At 37.0% G+C, this 16,527-nt stretch overlaps 1 protein-coding gene across 3 annotated transcripts in view; it reads right to left on the bottom strand.

Moving 5' to 3' along the window:
- Positions 1 to 16,527, bottom strand: part of MAPK8 (mitogen-activated protein kinase 8) — a 119,875-nt gene that overhangs the window by 19,997 nt on the left and 83,351 nt on the right. For 2 of the 3 annotated variants that reach the window (XM_032607465.1, XM_032607466.1), the window contains exons 3-5: positions 14,948 to 15,077; positions 4,424 to 4,482; positions 4,198 to 4,336 (exon numbers count right to left, since the gene is read on the bottom strand). In XM_032607465.1, the coding sequence (XP_032463356.1) occupies positions 4,198 to 4,336; positions 4,424 to 4,482; positions 14,948 to 15,077 (328 nt within the window). Of the gene's footprint in view, positions 1 to 4,197; positions 4,337 to 4,423; positions 4,483 to 7,859; positions 8,667 to 14,947; positions 15,078 to 16,527 lie in introns of those variants that run through there. The other variant, XM_032607467.1, reaches the window with a different exon arrangement.

The raw sequence follows: 16,527 nt of genomic DNA, 5'->3' as shown, positions 1-16,527 counted from the left end.
TTAGATGTGCTTGACTGATTCAGCTTGGCTCCTGCCCTTCTTTCACCATGAGAAAAGGATGTGCCCCAGGGAGGCACTCCTTCAGCCTGGATGCTAAAACCTGGACATGAAACAAACCCTGAACCTGATCCCATGATCTGGAGCAGTGCCACACAGCCAACCTGCAGACCCCTGAGCAAGCAATAAATGTTGTTGTAAGCCACTGATATCTTGAATTTGCTTCTAATGCACCATTTTCACATAACAATTCTGAAAGCCTTTGATGGAAGAAGACCTGAAAAATCTTTCAATTGATGAAAATACCTCAGACTTGCCAACAGAGGCCTAAAAACATAAAGGCAGACATTAAGTCCAAGAATACAGAGCCAGTGAGCTACCAGATGTGCTTTGAAAAGAACTGTAATTAAAAACATAAGAAGTCTCCTGAGTTTCTAAGAGAGATGTACCATTTAAAAAAAAAGAATTCCTTAAGGCTGTGACTGTTCTAGCCTTAAAACAATGGTTCTCAAATCAGGGCAATTTTGTTCCCAGGGGATATTTGGCAATGTCTAAAGACATTTTTGGTTGTCACGATTGGGGAGTACTACTGGCATCTCATGGGTAAAGGCCAGGAATGCTGCTAAACTTTCTACAATGTACAGGACAGCCCCTCAAAAGAAAGAATTATTCATCCAAAATGTCAATAGTGTCCAGGTTAAGGACTGTCTTAAAGTGACACTTGGGCCTCCAATCTTTAACAGATAGGAACCTGTGAAACAGGGGCAGCCCCCAATGAGAACACACTTTCCAATACCCACTTCAGATATACTCAAGAAGGCTAGCAGAAAAGACTCTCCACAGGGTGGAGCCAGGTACCACAGAGAAGAGTGGACAGAGTGCTCCTTGCAGAGATCAGATTCAGGGCGTAATCAAGGAGTAGTCTTCCCCACCACAAGGGCAAAAGAACGCTAACAATGTCTACACAACAGAATTACAAATTACAAATAAATAACGACTGCATTTTTCAATTTCCCAAATGGGATTGTTTATTGTAGTTACCCTGACCCTGTTTGACCACCATATCTAGGGAATGGGGGGAGGGGGAGGAGATGCAAGTGACCAGATAATTTGGTCATTTTAGTTCTAATATTTCTGGACCAAAAGAAGAAATATCTGGATTAATGTAGAGATTACTATGTATCACTTAGCACTAAATGCCTTGATAGGCTAGGACTCTGGGTCATCTTCCCTAAGGAGGGAGTGACTAGGTACTAGGTGTGGAATAAAGGAAGCAAAGGAATGCTTGATAAGCAGAGCAGAATGGCACAAACCATTCTGAAGACTGCCTCCCCCCATTTCCCAGTTCCCTTACAATTAGGCAGGTCCTTATGACTAGTTCTGCCCATGGCCTTAGACCCAGTACATTCCACCCAGCTTTTTCTTCCCCTGACACAGGGACCAGCAACTATCTAGATGCTGGAGCCTTATACAGCTTAGCTTGGATCTCTGAGCAAATATGTGGAACTCCATCCCCCATCCTGACTTGTACTGAAGCCCTAAAGGATGAAAGCTCAGGTTATTTTATCAAGCAAGTAATCTCAGGCAAGCAGAGAGGGTAGGTAAGGGTAAGAGGAATTTAGGAGTAGAGCACAGAGGTGAGTATCAATTATGGCCTCAAGACCAGCTACAGAAATGGGTGCTATGGTTTATCCCATTAAACTTCTTGGAACTTGCTCAAGGAACAGACATCAAATAAAATCCTGGAAAAACAGTTTCCAGAGCTTACCGTATGAAAGAAGTAGGAACAAATGGCACCAGGGGTGGCCTATGGTGGGTGCTGTGATACCTGCTCTGAGCCTGGGTTTAGGACTGAGGCACTCATTCTTCCAGGGGCTGGCAGTGTTGACTACTGACAGTTTTCAGCAAATCTCTCTCCAGGAAATGCCCTCAGCCACAGAGAGCCACTTTTTCCAAAGTCTGCTCTCCAAGACCAAGGTCTGCTTGAGTCACCAGTTGAGGCCTCTAGAGTGACTGCATCCAATTTCTCCCCTATGTCTATTTTTTACTTCCTTTACTCCCCACAGGTGTTGATCCCGAGGGGACTCCCCATTAAACTGCTTACATGTCAATATATCTCCATCCTTGAGTTTGTTTCCCAAACAGCCTGATCTAAGATAAAGGCATATTTTTCATCATAGGTAAAAGACCCCTAATGTGACTGTATTTGGAGATCAGGCCCTTATGGAGGTAATTAAGGTTAAATGAAGTCATGAGGATGGGACCCCAATACAAAAGAACTGATGTCCTTATAGAAAAGAAAAAGACACCAGAGCTTGCTCTCTCTTCCTGCATGCACAGAGGAAAGGGCACGTGAGGACACAGCAAGAAGGCAGCTATCTCCAAGCCAGGAAGAGAGATTTCACCAGAAACTGAATTTATTTGCACCTTGGTCCCGGACTTCTAACCTCCCAAACTGTGAGAAAATAAATTTCTGTTTTTTAAGCCACCCAGTCTGTGGTATTTTGTTATGGTATCCCAAACAGACTAATACAACCTAAGCAAATGGAAAGACATCCTGTGTTCATGAATCTGAATACTAAATACAGTTAAGATGGCAAAACTACCCAAGCAATGTACAGTCAATGAAACCCTTATTAAAATTCCAATGGACTTTTCTGCAGAAATGGAAAAGCTGATACTCAAATTCATGTGGAATCACAAGGGGCCCTGAATAGTCAAAATGATATTGAGAAAGAATAAAGTTGGTGGACTCACACTTTCCCATTTCAAAATTTACTACAAAGCTACAGTGATCAAAATAATGTGGTACTGATATAAGCACAGACACAAAGACCAATGGAATAGAGAACTAGGAGTCCAAAAATAAAACCATATGTCTACGGCCAACTGAATTTCAATAAGGGTGCCAAGACCATTCAATTAGAAAATAATAGTCTCTTTAATAAATGATGCTGGGATAACTGGATTTCCACAAGCGAAAGAATGAAGTTGGCACCTTATCTCATACCATATACAAAAATTAACTCAAAATGGGTCAAAGACCTAAATGTAAGAGCCAAAACTATAAAACGCTTGATGGAAAACTAAGGGTGAATCTTAATGACCTCAGATTTCACAATAGAGTCTTACATATGACACTAAAAGGACAAGCAACCAAAGAAAAAATAAACTGATTTTCATGAAAAGTAAAAACATCTACATATCAAAGGAGATCAAGGAAGTGAAAAAAACAACATACAAATTCGGAGAAAATATTTACAAATTACTTATCTGATAAAGGTCTAGTATTCAGAATATATAAAGAACTCTAATAACTCAACAACAAAGACAAACAACTCAATTAAAAAATGGGCAGAGCTTGAATAGACATTTCTCCCAAGAAGATATATAAACGTCCAACAAACATGAAGAGACGCTCAATGTCATTAGAGAAATGCAAGTCAAAACCACAATGAGATGCCACTTCATACTCACTAGTAATGGCTAGAATGAAAAAGTCATTAAGTATTAGCAAAGATTTGGGGAAGATGGAACTTTCATGCACTGTTGCTGGGAATGTAAAATGGTGTACCCACTGTGGAAAACAGTTTGTTCGTTCCTCAGAAAGTTAAATATGACCCAGCAATTCAACTCCAAAGTAGATACCCAAAAGAACTGAAAACAGGAACTCAAACAAATACCTGTACCTTAATGTTCATAACAGCACTATCCACAAAAGCTAAAAGGTGGAAATAAACCAAATGTCCATGAATGGATGAATGGATAAACAAAATGTGGTAAATACATACAACAGAATATTAATCAGTCATAAAAAGGAATGAACTACTGATACATGCTTCAATATGGGTGAACTTGAAAGCACTATGCTAAGTTAAAGAAACCAGACACAAAAGGTCATATATTGTATGATTCCACCTATATGAAACATCCAGAAGAGGTATATCCATGGACACAGAAAGCAGACTGGTATATGCCAGGGGTTGGGGTGAGAGGGGAATGGGGAGCTACTGCCTAATGGGTAGGCAGTTTTCTTTTGGGGCAAGGAATATATTTTGAAATCTGGTATTGGTAGTGGTTGCACAATGTTGTGAACGCAACAAATATCACTGAATTGTACACTTTAAGATGGTAAATTTTATGTTACATGAATTATACCTCTATGATTAGCAAAAGAATATGACAGTTTTTTCTACTAACCCGATGAATAATTCCAGCAGAGTGAAGGTGTTTGATTCCACACAGCATCTGATAGAGAAGGTAGGACATTCTTTCATGATCTAGTTCCATCTGAATCACTTGACAAAGATTTGCATCCATGAGCTCCATGACTATGTAACTTCATGGGTGAAAAAATATGACAGCTGAAGTATACAGTAACAATCGAAGAACAATGTATTAACAGAATCTTAATTATCACACTTACACATCTTGAAATTCTTCTAGGGATTTCTGTGGTGTAAAAACATTCAAAAGGCCAATTATCTGTGGCAAAAGCAGAGACATAGGAAAATTAGAAATTCCTTAATAATATTTTCATTTGGGAACTGCAAATACATGGATTAAAAAAAAGCCACCTTCAGTGTAAAATTTTTCAAGTCTTATGTTCTAAGCTTAAGTAATCCCTTTTATTTTATATATTAAAACTTTATGGCCAGGGGTTGGGGGCAGGGAGGGAAGCAGAGCACGGAGAATCTTAAGGGCAGTGACAATACCCTGAATGATACTATAATGGTAGATATATGTCATTGTACATTTATCCAAACCCATAGAATGTGCAACACCAGAAGTGAACCCTAATGTAAACTATGGACTTTGGGTGATAAGGAGGTGTCAATGTAGGTTCACTGATTATAAAAAATGCACCACTCTGGTGTAGGATGTTAATAATGCAGAAAGCTGTGCATGTGCGGGGGCAGGGGGTATATGGGAAATCTCTGTACCTTTCTCTCAATCTTGCTGTGCACCGAAAACTGCTCTAATAAAACAGCCTTCACACACACACAGTATCAACAGGAGAGCTCCACAAAATCCATTCCATTTATGAACATTCAATTATCAAGAACCTACATTATACAACCCTCTACATAATTTGTAAGCAAATCTTAAATACCTTCTGCCAGCTCTTACCCAACTCAATATTTCTATATAAGCTCAGCCCTTTTGCCCCCTGGTTTTTCATAATACTGCACTTCCCCTGTTTTCCTCATTTCCAGTCTATTCCACTAGTTTATCCATAGACATGCTCTCTTTCCCACTATTTTGTTTTAATCCTCCTCCTTTATCTGTACCCTTTTCTTGGGTGATACTATGTATGTCTTTTTCTCCAAACATCTCTATGGTGTTTTTCTAAATACTCATTAAAAGTCCTTGCTTAGTTTATGAGTCTCAGATTTTCACAGCTACCTCACATGAGGTCCCACAAAATAATATAAAATTGAACTCATTTTCCTTCCAACCCAAACCCCTTACTTTTCCAGAGTGTCTTTTCTTTTACAATAGAAAGCTGAGAGTGATTTTTGACTTTTTTCAATATTTGTACCATAATAAATACTTAAAAGAATGCCATCCATTCTTTGTTAGTCTGAATTTCAACCTCTTCTTTTCATTTCCTGTGCCACTATTTATGCTGAGGATTCTAACATCTCATCTAGACTGTTCATGCTATAATAACTTCTAACACTTGGTTCCCTAACAACGGTTTTCTGCAAATCCAGCTACCATTTTACTGCTTATAATATATGGTAATGAAAAGACCTGATCATATTACTCACCTTCTCAAAAACCTAATGCCACCAAAAAAAAAAAGCCAAAACTCCCTTGCAGTACATTCAAAGCCCTCCATAACAGAATATCAACCCACTTCTTCTCTTGCTAAGCCCTCTGTTAAACTTGATACTTGAGCAAGAATATTGTTTTCAAAAAACTGTCAAGGCCTTTAAACATACTATTCCCTATGTTGGTCATTTAACTACGAAACTACTGAACAAACCTGCAAGATAGGCCTCTTTTGTAGGGTCTGACAACCCCTAGTCCTTGACAGACCTGAATATTCTACTTTGTCCCCACGATATCTTATATGTTATTATGGCATTTAACACACCGCAGTATAGTCTCCCTTTCAAGACAGCCTCTTATTCCCCTTTACAATTCCAGCATTCAGGAAAACACCTCACACATATTTTTGAAATGTCTGTTGACAATTAGGAATGGGAATGTTTTTCTAGACATAAACTTCATGAAAGCAGAATCCATGTTACTCATTTAAGCATAAAGCTTTGCTTATAGAAGGCATTGAAATATATGTTCGGTGAATAAATTCAGAAAAGTACTTTTCAGATCAGAGAGGGTAAAACAAATTTGTTTAAGACAGAGGAATAAGTATCTAGTTGTTCTAAATGAATTCATGTCTCCTAACCAGATGAACTGTACACTTGGAGACTTGGAGAATTAGTAAAACCATTCTCATTAACATCTGGGAAATCCCACAGTAGAAGACAGGTGTTAAAGATGAAAGGCATACAGAGACAGAAAGGAGATTAGCAGTTGCTTAGAACTAAGGAATATGGGAGATGGGGGAATGAGAGCTAAAGGAATGGCGTCTCTTTTTGAGGTGATGAAGATGTTCTAGAACTGACTGTGGTGACAGTCACATATATCAGTGAATATACTAAAAACCACTGAATTAAATGCATTATTTGTATGGTATGTGAATTGTATCATAAGAAAGCTGTTATATAAAAAAAGACTAAAAGGGACAGTTGTCTTGCTTCTCAAAAAGAGAAATAAAGAAAATTACATCAGTCATATACTGGACAAACAAAAGTCAAGGACTGATTAAGTGGATGGTATATGACTACTTTAAAAGAAGTAAAAATTACTAGGAACACGTAAAAATTCACTGGGAAACTTTATACTTCTGTGAATAAAAACAACAACAGCAATAGTAACAACAAAGAACAGCAGCAGATCAGAGAAATGCAACCAGATATATGAAGATTTCAAAAAGGCATTTTTGAAAATGTCACTAATAACAATATCCTTGTGAATAGGTTGAAGAATTGGGAGATATGGGCAATTTTTATAGTTAGAGATGTAATTTTTGCAGGTTGCTAATGAACTAATCCAACTATTATGAAGGCATCCTGAGCAAAACTGGTAAGTGAAGCCAACAAGTGAAAAATCCGAACAAAGAAGAAAGCAATTCCCAACAGTCTAGTAAGAGGAGCCAGATTTCACATATGAAACTGAATAGGAAGATACAGAAAGCACTACACTAAAGCATGGGAAAGACCTGTTAGCTGGTCTATGACAAAGAATAACTTGCTTATTAGATAATATGAGTCAAATGGTGACCAAATTTCCAAACAGGATTACAATGTCCACAGTTAAGAGATGACATGCCTCAGCTCCTCTCAGAGGATTCAATCAGACATGCGCTACTGTGTACCAGGTGACATATCCAAGTGCATTCAGAGATAAGTGACCAAGTTGAAAAGGAAACTCAAAAGCATCTATGAAGAGTGGAAAATGCACAATATGAATGTACTTAGTACTACTGAATTGTACATTTAAAAATGGTTAAGATAGTAAGTTTTATTGTTACTGTATTTTACCTCAACTAAAAAAAAAAGAAGAAGGGAATGGGAAAAACCCGAGATGTTTAGACCAATGAAGAGATGATTTGCACTAAAAGGCAAGACATTACAAAAGCATCCATCCATCAGGGAGTGGAAAAATTCCATTACCATTCCTCTTTTCCCTATCTTTATTCACATTCATTCACTGAACAATTCACTGAAAAAGTTATGTTTCGAGCACCTATTCCGTGCAAGCACTCTTCTAGGTGCCAAGGGTATTACCTGGATGAATCTGTGCCACCTCCACTAAAGGGTTACTCATGTGAAACAAGCTTTCCATGCCCTCCATTTAGTTGACAGAACCATCTTTCTTTGCAGTCACCCAGGCTCAGGAGGTAGGTGTCACTGGCCGTCTCTCCCCAATGCAAAACCAAGGTAATGCCACCACGACATTGCCACGAAACAGGCTCCAAGGGGTACGAGCAGTTCTATTCCAGGGCAGGAGGCCACCAGCAAAATCTTGACAAGCAACATACTTGGCTCCCATCTAGAACAAGAATGGCTGACGCAACTTCTTCCCGATCACTGACTGACTGTAATCTTTATCTCTAGGCCTTTTTTTTTTCTGGTTAATAAAATAAGTTTATTTATATATACATGGTAGCTGAATTCTGTGGATAAGGAAAAATAAGTCATACATCTCACATATGTATATATAACATATGTATCTCTGATTACATATATTATATATAAATTTTACTTTTCAAACAGATTTCTTTCTCTATATACACACACACATTGATATTTTAAATGCAATCACCGACAGAAATATTACGATAAGACAACTTAACATGAGTTCGGTGATTGTCTCTATGCCTCTTTTTAAATACTATTCCTCCTCTCGGAGGCTCCCTTCCTTCAATAACCCAATTTTTACCCCATCTTTAAGAAACAGTCTAGGTCCACCCTTCCCCAAAGCTGTCCCGTTTCATTCAAGCTCACAACAATCTTCTTTCTCCTTAAATCTCAACACTTATTTTCCATCTGCCATAATTTTTTTTGAATTTTATTTAATTTTTTTATACAGCAGGTTCTTATTAGTTATCCGTTTTATACATATTAGTGTATACATGTCAATCCCAATCTCCCAATTCATCACACCCACCCCGCCCCTTTCCCCCCTTGGTGTCCATACGTTTGTTCTCTACATCTGTGTCTCTACTTCTGCCATGCAAACCGGTTCATCTGTACCATTTTTCTAGGTTCCACATATATGTGTTAATATACGATATTTGGTTTTCTCTTTCTGACTTACTTCACTCTGTATGACAGTCTCTAGAACCAACCACGTCTCTACAAATGACCCAATTTCATTCCCTTTTATGGCTGAGAAATATTCCATTGTATATATGTACCATATCTTCTTTATCCATTCGTCTGTCGATGGACATTTAGGTTGCTTCCATGACCTGGCTATTGTAAACAGTGCTGCAATGAACTTTGGGGTGCATGTGACTTTTTGAATTATGGTTTTCTCTGGCTATATGCCCAGTAGTGAGATTACTGGGTCATATGGTAATTCTACTTTTAGTTTTTTAAGAAACCTCCATACTGTTCTCCATAGTGGCTGTATAAATTTACATTCCCACCAACAGTGCAAGAGGGTTCCCTTTTCTCCACACCCTCTCCAGCATTTGTTGTTTGTAGATTTTCTGATGTGAGGTGATACCTCATTGTAGTTTTGATTTGCATTTCTCTAATAATTAGTGATGTTGAGCAGATTTTCATGTGCTTCTTGGCCAGCTGTATGTCTTCTTTGGAGAAATCTCTATTTAGGTCTTCAGCCCATTTTTTGATTGGGTTGTTTGTTTTCTTAATATTGAGCTGCATGAGCTGTTTATACTTTGTTAATTTGTTTGCAAATATTTTCTCCCATTCTGAGGGCTGTCTTTTCGTCTTGTGTGTAGTTTCCTTTGCTTTGCAAAAGTTTTTAAGTTTCATTAGGTCCCATTTGCTTATTTTTGTTTTTATTTCCATTATTCTAGGAGGTGGATCAAAAATGATCTTGCTGTGATTTATGTCAAAAAGTGTTCTTCCTATGTTTTCCTCTAAGAGTTTTACAGTGTCCAGTCTTAAATTTAGGTCTCTAATCCACTTTTGAGTTTATTTTTGTGTATGGTGTTAGGGAGCGTTCTAATTTCATTCTTTTACAGTAGCTGTCCAGTTTTCCCAGAACCACTTATTGAAGAGACTGTCTTTTCCCCATTGTATATCCTTGCCTCCTTTGTCATAGATTAGTTGACCATAGGCGTGTGGGTTTATCTCTGGGCTTTCTATCCTGTTCCATTGATCTATATTTCTGTTTTTGTGCCAGTACCACATTGTCTTGATTACTGTAGCTTTGTAGTATAGTCTGAAGTCAGGGAGTCTGATTCCTCCAGCTTTGTTTTCTTTCCCCTCAAGACTGCTTTGGCTGTTCAGAGTCTTTTGTGTCTCCATACAAATTTTAAGATTTTTTGTTCTAGTTCGGTAAAAAATGCCATCGGTAATTTGATAGGGATTGCACTGAATCTGTAGATTGCTTTGGGTAGTATAGTCATTTTCACAATATTGATTCTTCCAATCCAAGAACATGGTATATCTCTCCATCTGTTTGTATCATCTTTTTTTTTTTTTTTTTTGCGGTACGCGGGCCTCTCACTGTTGTGGCCTCTCCAGTCGCGGAGCACAGGCTCTGGACGTGCAGGCCCAGTGGCCATGGCTCACGGGCCCAGCCGCTCCACGGCATGTGGGATCCTCCCAGACCAGGGGACGAACCCGTGTCCCCTGCATCGGCAGGCAGACTCTCAACCCATGCACCACCAGGGAAGCCCCTGTTTGTATCATCTTTAATTTCTTTCATCAGTGTCTTACAGTTTTCTGCACACAGGTTTTTTGTCTCCTTAGGTAGGTTTATTCCTAGGTATTTTATTCTTTTTGTTGCAATGGTAAATGGGAGTGTTTCCTTAATTTCTCTTTCAGATTTTATATCATTAGTGTATAGGAATACAAGAGATTTCTGTGCATTAATTTTGTATCCTGCTACTCTACCAGATTCATTGATTAGCTCTACGAGTTTTCTGGTGGCATCTTTAGGATTATCTATGTATAGTCATCTGCAAACAGTGACAGTTTTACTTCTTCTGTTCCAATTTGTATTCCTTTTATTTCTTTTTCTTCTCTGATTGCCGTGGCTAGGACTTCCAAAACCATGGTGAATAATAGAGGTGAGAGTGGACATCCTTGTCTTGTTCCTGATCTTAGAGGAAATACTTTGTTTTTCACCATTGAGAATGATGTTTGCTGTGCGTTTGTAATACATGGCCTTTATTATGGTGAGGAAGGTTCCCTCTATGCCCACGTTTTGGAGAGTTTTTATCATAAATGGGTGTTGAATTTTGTCAAAAGCTTTTTCTGCATCTATTGAGGTTATCATATGGTTTTTATTCTTCAATTTGTTAATATAGTGTATCACGTTGATTGATTTGCATATATTGAAGAATCCTTGCATCCCTGGGATAAATCCCACTTGATCATGGTGTATGATCCTTTTAATGTGTTGTTGTAGTCTGTTTGCTAGTATTTTGTTGAGGATATTTGCATCTATATTCATCAGTGATATTGGTCTGTAATTTTCTTTTTTTGTAGTATCTTTGTCTGGTTTTGGTATTAGGGTGATGGTGGCCTCATAGAATGAGTTTGGGAGTGTTCCTTCCTCTGCAATTGTTTGGAAGAGTTTGAGAAGGATGGGTGTTAGCTCTTCTCTAAATGTTTGATAGAATTCTCCTGTGAAGCCATCTGGTCCTGGACTTTTGTTTGTTGGAAGATTTTTAATCACAGTTTCAATTTCATTACTTGTGACTGGTCCGTTCATATTTTCTATTTCTTCCTGATTCAGTCTTGGGAGATTGTACCTTTGTAAGAATTTGTCCATTTCTTCCAGGTTGTCCATTTTATTGGCATAGAGTTGCTTGTAGTAGTCTCTTAGGATGCTTTGTATTTCTGTGATGTCTACTATAACTTCTCCTTTTTCATTTCTAATTTTATTGATTTGAGTCCTCTCCCTCTTTTTCTTGATGAGTTTGGCTCATGGTTTATCAATTTTGTTTATGTTCTCAAGGAACTAGCTTTTAGTTTTATTGATCTTTGCTATTGTTTTCTTTGTTTCTATTTCATTTATTTCTGCTCTGATCTTTATGATTTCTTTCCTTCTACTAACTTTGGGTTCTGTTTGTTCTTCTTTATCTAGTTCCTTTAGGTGTAAGGTTAGATTGTTTATATGGGATTTTTCTTGTTTCTTGAGGTAGGCTTGTATTGCTATAAACTTCCTTCTTAGAACTGCTTTTGCTGCATCCCATAGGTTTTGGATCGTCGTGTTTTTGTTGTCATTTGTCTTTAGGTATTTTTTGATTTCCTCTTTGCTTTCTTCAGTGATCTCTTGGTTATTTAGTAGCGTATTGTTTAGCCTCCATGTGTCTGTGTTCTTTACGTTTTTTTCCCTGTAAATGATTTGTAATCTCATAGCGTTGTGGTCAGAAAAGATGCTTGATATGATTTCAATTTTCTTAAATTTACTGAGGCTTGATTTGTGACCCAGTATGTGATCTATCCTGGAGAATGTTCTGTGGGCACTTACGAAGAAAGTGTAATCTGCTGTTATTGGATGGAATGTCCTAAAAATATTAATTAAATCTATCTGGTCTATTGTGTCATTTAAAGTTTGTGTTTCCTTATTAATTTTCTGTCTGGATGATCTGTCCATTGGTGTTAGTGAGGTGTTAAAGTCCCCCACTATTATGGTGCTACTGTCGATTTCCTCTTTTATAGCTGTTAGCAATTGCCTAATGTATTGAGGTGCTCCTATGTTGGGTGCATATATATTTATAATTGTTATATCTTCTTCTTGGATTGATCCCTTGATCATTGTGTAGTGTCCTTCCTTGTCTCTTGTAACATTCTTTATTTTAAAGTCTATTTTATCTGATATGAGTATTGCTACTCCAGCTTTCTTTCGATTTCTATTTGCATGGAATATCTTTTTCCATCCCTTCACTTTCAGTCTGTATGTGTCCCTAGGTCTGAAGTGGGTCTCTTGTAGACGGCATATATATGGGTCTTGTTTTTGTATCCATTCAGCGAGCCTGTGTCTTTTGGTTGGAGCATTTAATCCATTCACATTTAAGGTAATTATCGATATGTATGTTCCTATTACTTTTTTCTTAATTGTTATGGGTTTGTTTTTGTAGGTCCTTTTCTTCTCTGTGTTTCCCACTTAGAGAAGTTCCTTTAGCATTTGTTGTAGAGCTGGTTTGGTGGTGTTGAATTCTCTTAGCTTTTGCTTGTCTGTAAAGCTTTTGATTTCTCCGTTGAATCTGAAAGAGATCCTTGCCGGGTAGAGTAATCTTGGTTGTAGGTTCTTCCCTTTCATCACTTTAAATATATCATGCCACTCCCTTCTGGCTTGTAGAGTTTCTGCTGAGAAATCAGCTGTTAACCTTATGGGAGTTCCCTTGTATGTTATATGTCATTTTTCCCTTGTTGCTTTCAATAATTTTTCTTTCTCTTTAATTTTCGTCAATTTGATTACTACGTGTCTCGGCATGTTTCTCCTTGGGTTTATCCTGCCTGGGACTCTGTGCTTCCTGGACTTGGGTGGCTATTTCCTTTCCTGTGTTAGGGAAGTTTTCAGCTATAATCTCTTCAAATATTTCCTCGGGTCCTTTCTCTCTCTCTTCTCGTTCTGGGACCCTTATAATGAGAATGTTGTTGCGTTTAATATTGTCCCAGAGGTCTCTTAGGCTGTCTTCCTTTCTTTTCATTCTTTTTTCTTTATTCTGTTCCAAGACAGTGAATCCACCATTCTGTCTTCCAGGTCACTTATCCGTTCTTCTGCCTCAGTTATTCTGCTATGGATTCCTTCCAGTGTATTTTTCATTTCAGTTATTGTATTGTTCATCTCTGTTTCTTTGTTCTTTAATTCTTCTAGGTGTTTGTTAAACATTTCTTGCATCTTCTCAATCTTTGCCTCCATTCTTTTCCTGAGGTCCTGGATCACCTTCACTATCGCTATTCTGAATTCTTTTTCTGGAAGGTTGCCTATCCTCCACTTCATTTAGTTGGTTTTCTGGGGTTGTATCTTCTTCCTTCATCTGGTAAAAAGTCCTCTGCCTTTTCATTTTGTGTGTCTTTCTGTGAATGTGGTTCTCCTTCCACAGGCTGCAGAACTGTTGTTCTTCTTGCTTCTGCTGTCTGTCCTCTGGTGGATGAGGCTAACTAAGAGGCTTGTGCAAGTTTCCTGATTGGAGGGACTGGTGGTGGGTAGAGCTGGGTGTTGCTCTGGTGGGCAGAGCTCAGTAAAACTTTAATCCGCTTGTATGCTGATGGGTAGGGCTGCGTTCTATCTGCCATAATTTGACAATTAAACTTTTACTGCTTTATCACATCTGATATTTAACTCTTTATGTATTTATTTTGTCTTCAAAATAACACTGTAAGCTCCCTCAAAAAGGAGTCTAATCCTCAATTTCCATAAATTTTTTCCCTTGGGGCTAATCTACTAACTCCAATACACAGAGGCTTGCACATAGCTAGCTCTCAAAATGTGGTAAATTGTGTTTTGTGCAATCAGAAAGTATTGAGCTCTTTATAAACTCCTTTGGACAAACACCACAACACATCTCCAGTCAGATGCTTTGGGTTTAGTACTTCATAAAACTGTCCCTTGTACAATTTACTCCTAGTTTATTTCCTCTCATTTTGGAGAAATCATTCCATTAAAATAATCATAAAAGTATCAGTATGCTTAATGTAAGTTTTTAAAAGTGTAAAGGAGTGAAAGTCATATGTTTAAGTCTTTATAATCATTAGAAAATAGAATTAGTAATGTTTTACTAATTCCATTTAAATATTTTTTAAAGTTTCTGGTAAACTGCTTTATCCAATATTATTAAATAAAGTACCAATGTCAAAGAATAATGGGAACAATTTCATCTCTGTGCTCAGGCTCCAGTTTTCCAAAATGTCAGCTTAATAGAAAACAAAAAGCAGAAGATGAGATCAAGCCTAAATAAAGTTCTAAAACATCCACCTCTTTAAAATTCCTTTTGCAAATTAAATGTCAGAAAATTATACAATCTAAATTTCATAAGCTATTTTTCTTCTAATATAATTGAATAAAGTTGAGAAAAATTTATATATCCCTTTAAGCAATGCTTCAATCCAAAAGAACAATTTAAAGCACCTACTATTTTAAAAGATTTTTATATTCATGTATTCATGAACAAATCTTGATTTCATTTATACTTAAGAAATTTTCTAAAATGTTCACTTACATTTTTGTGATTTACACATTTCATAAGAACTAGCTCTCTGTAAGCACGCTTAGCATGAGTTTGATTCTGAAATGGCCGGCTTAGCTTCTTGATTGCAACATTTCTTTCAAGAATGGCATCATAAGCTGCACTGTAATAAGAAATTCAAAAACAACAAAAAACTTAAAAATCTGCAAAACTGAATTTATGAAACATTCATGTAGATTCCTCACTTTCTCCAAAGATAAATGCACTTGAACCAATTTCCAGCCCTTGATGCTCAATATGTCTCTCCTATAGCTATTAGAGCATATTCCAACAGTGTACAGCATTGTTAACTGTTTCTTAAAATGCTGATGGATTAAAAGTGAAAATGGACTGTGAAGAAAGAGACTGCTTGTTCACTGGGTGTCATGCAAGATCCACCTAGCATACAATGGGCACTCAATGCACAAATGTTTAATGAGTATTCAGGTCCAATAGATAGCTTAGAGCCCAAATGAATCCCTCACCCCAAATCTACACCAAGGAAAGACAGGATAAAGAATACATGTGGTCATAAATTCTACTCAAAACATTTGCTGAAGAATTCTACATAAGTACATCACTTCCTCTTTAGACACAACAAAATGAATACAGAAGAGGAAAGTGCATATAGAGGCATCTATACGAAAGATTATTTTATAAAAAGTAAACACTTAAAATCTGTTTTGGAGGAGAAATTAAAAATCAAGGTATTTATAAATATAAATGCCAGATTTCAAGACATCAGAAGCTGCTTCATAACTATTAACGAAACATCTATAATTCTGGGAAATATACTCATTAACTCTTCACATCTTCCTCTACCATATGACTCTGACCAAATGGCACATTTTGCAAATGACAGGTCAAAGAAAGTATAGCACAAGTAAGGTAAAGTGTCTTAAAATTATAGAATATTATGATTAAAAGAGGCTTTTAAAAATCATTTGGATTAATCACTGCCTGATATAGGGCCAGAGAGGTTAAGTAATTTGTCCAAGGTCAGCCAGAAAGTTAAAAGCAAAGCTGAGACGAGAAGACTAAGACATGAGGTCGTGCTTTTCATACTGGGCCACCTAACATACTATAAAAGATGAGTTCTGTTTATATAATATTTGGAAAGTCAGCACACTACTGATTAAAATTATTCTCTCACCTAACTGGAAACCTGAGTTTGTTCTGTGGCAATCTTACTATATCAAATATAGTGAAGAAATTATGTATTAAGAAATTGGTACTACATAAAAGGAAACATCTATACATTCTATATATACCATTAACTATTGCCTGTATACATATATATACATACACACCAAAACATACATATTACAATCTTTACTTAGAAAATGCTGTTATTTACAGATATGTTCCTCCCAAACTAAAAAAAAAGGCAAAACAAAAAACATTAGGGGTCACATAAAATGATTAAAAGTTTTGACTGTTTCAGTTAAAGTATTTTATTTTTAACCATTAAATTCATTCCTATTAATTTTTTAATCTGCTATATCAAACTCTAAATTTGAACTATTTTGTATCCAAGGAAATTAGATTTCTAATTATTGATTCTTTTTTTTAAA

Source organism: Phocoena sinus, chromosome 16 (genome assembly GCF_008692025.1).
Source record: "Phocoena sinus isolate mPhoSin1 chromosome 16, mPhoSin1.pri, whole genome shotgun sequence".
Classification (NCBI taxonomy): domain Eukaryota; kingdom Metazoa; phylum Chordata; class Mammalia; order Artiodactyla; family Phocoenidae; genus Phocoena; species Phocoena sinus.
Note: the sequence above shows the minus strand (reverse complement) of the source record. Positions and strands in the feature narration are given on the sequence as shown.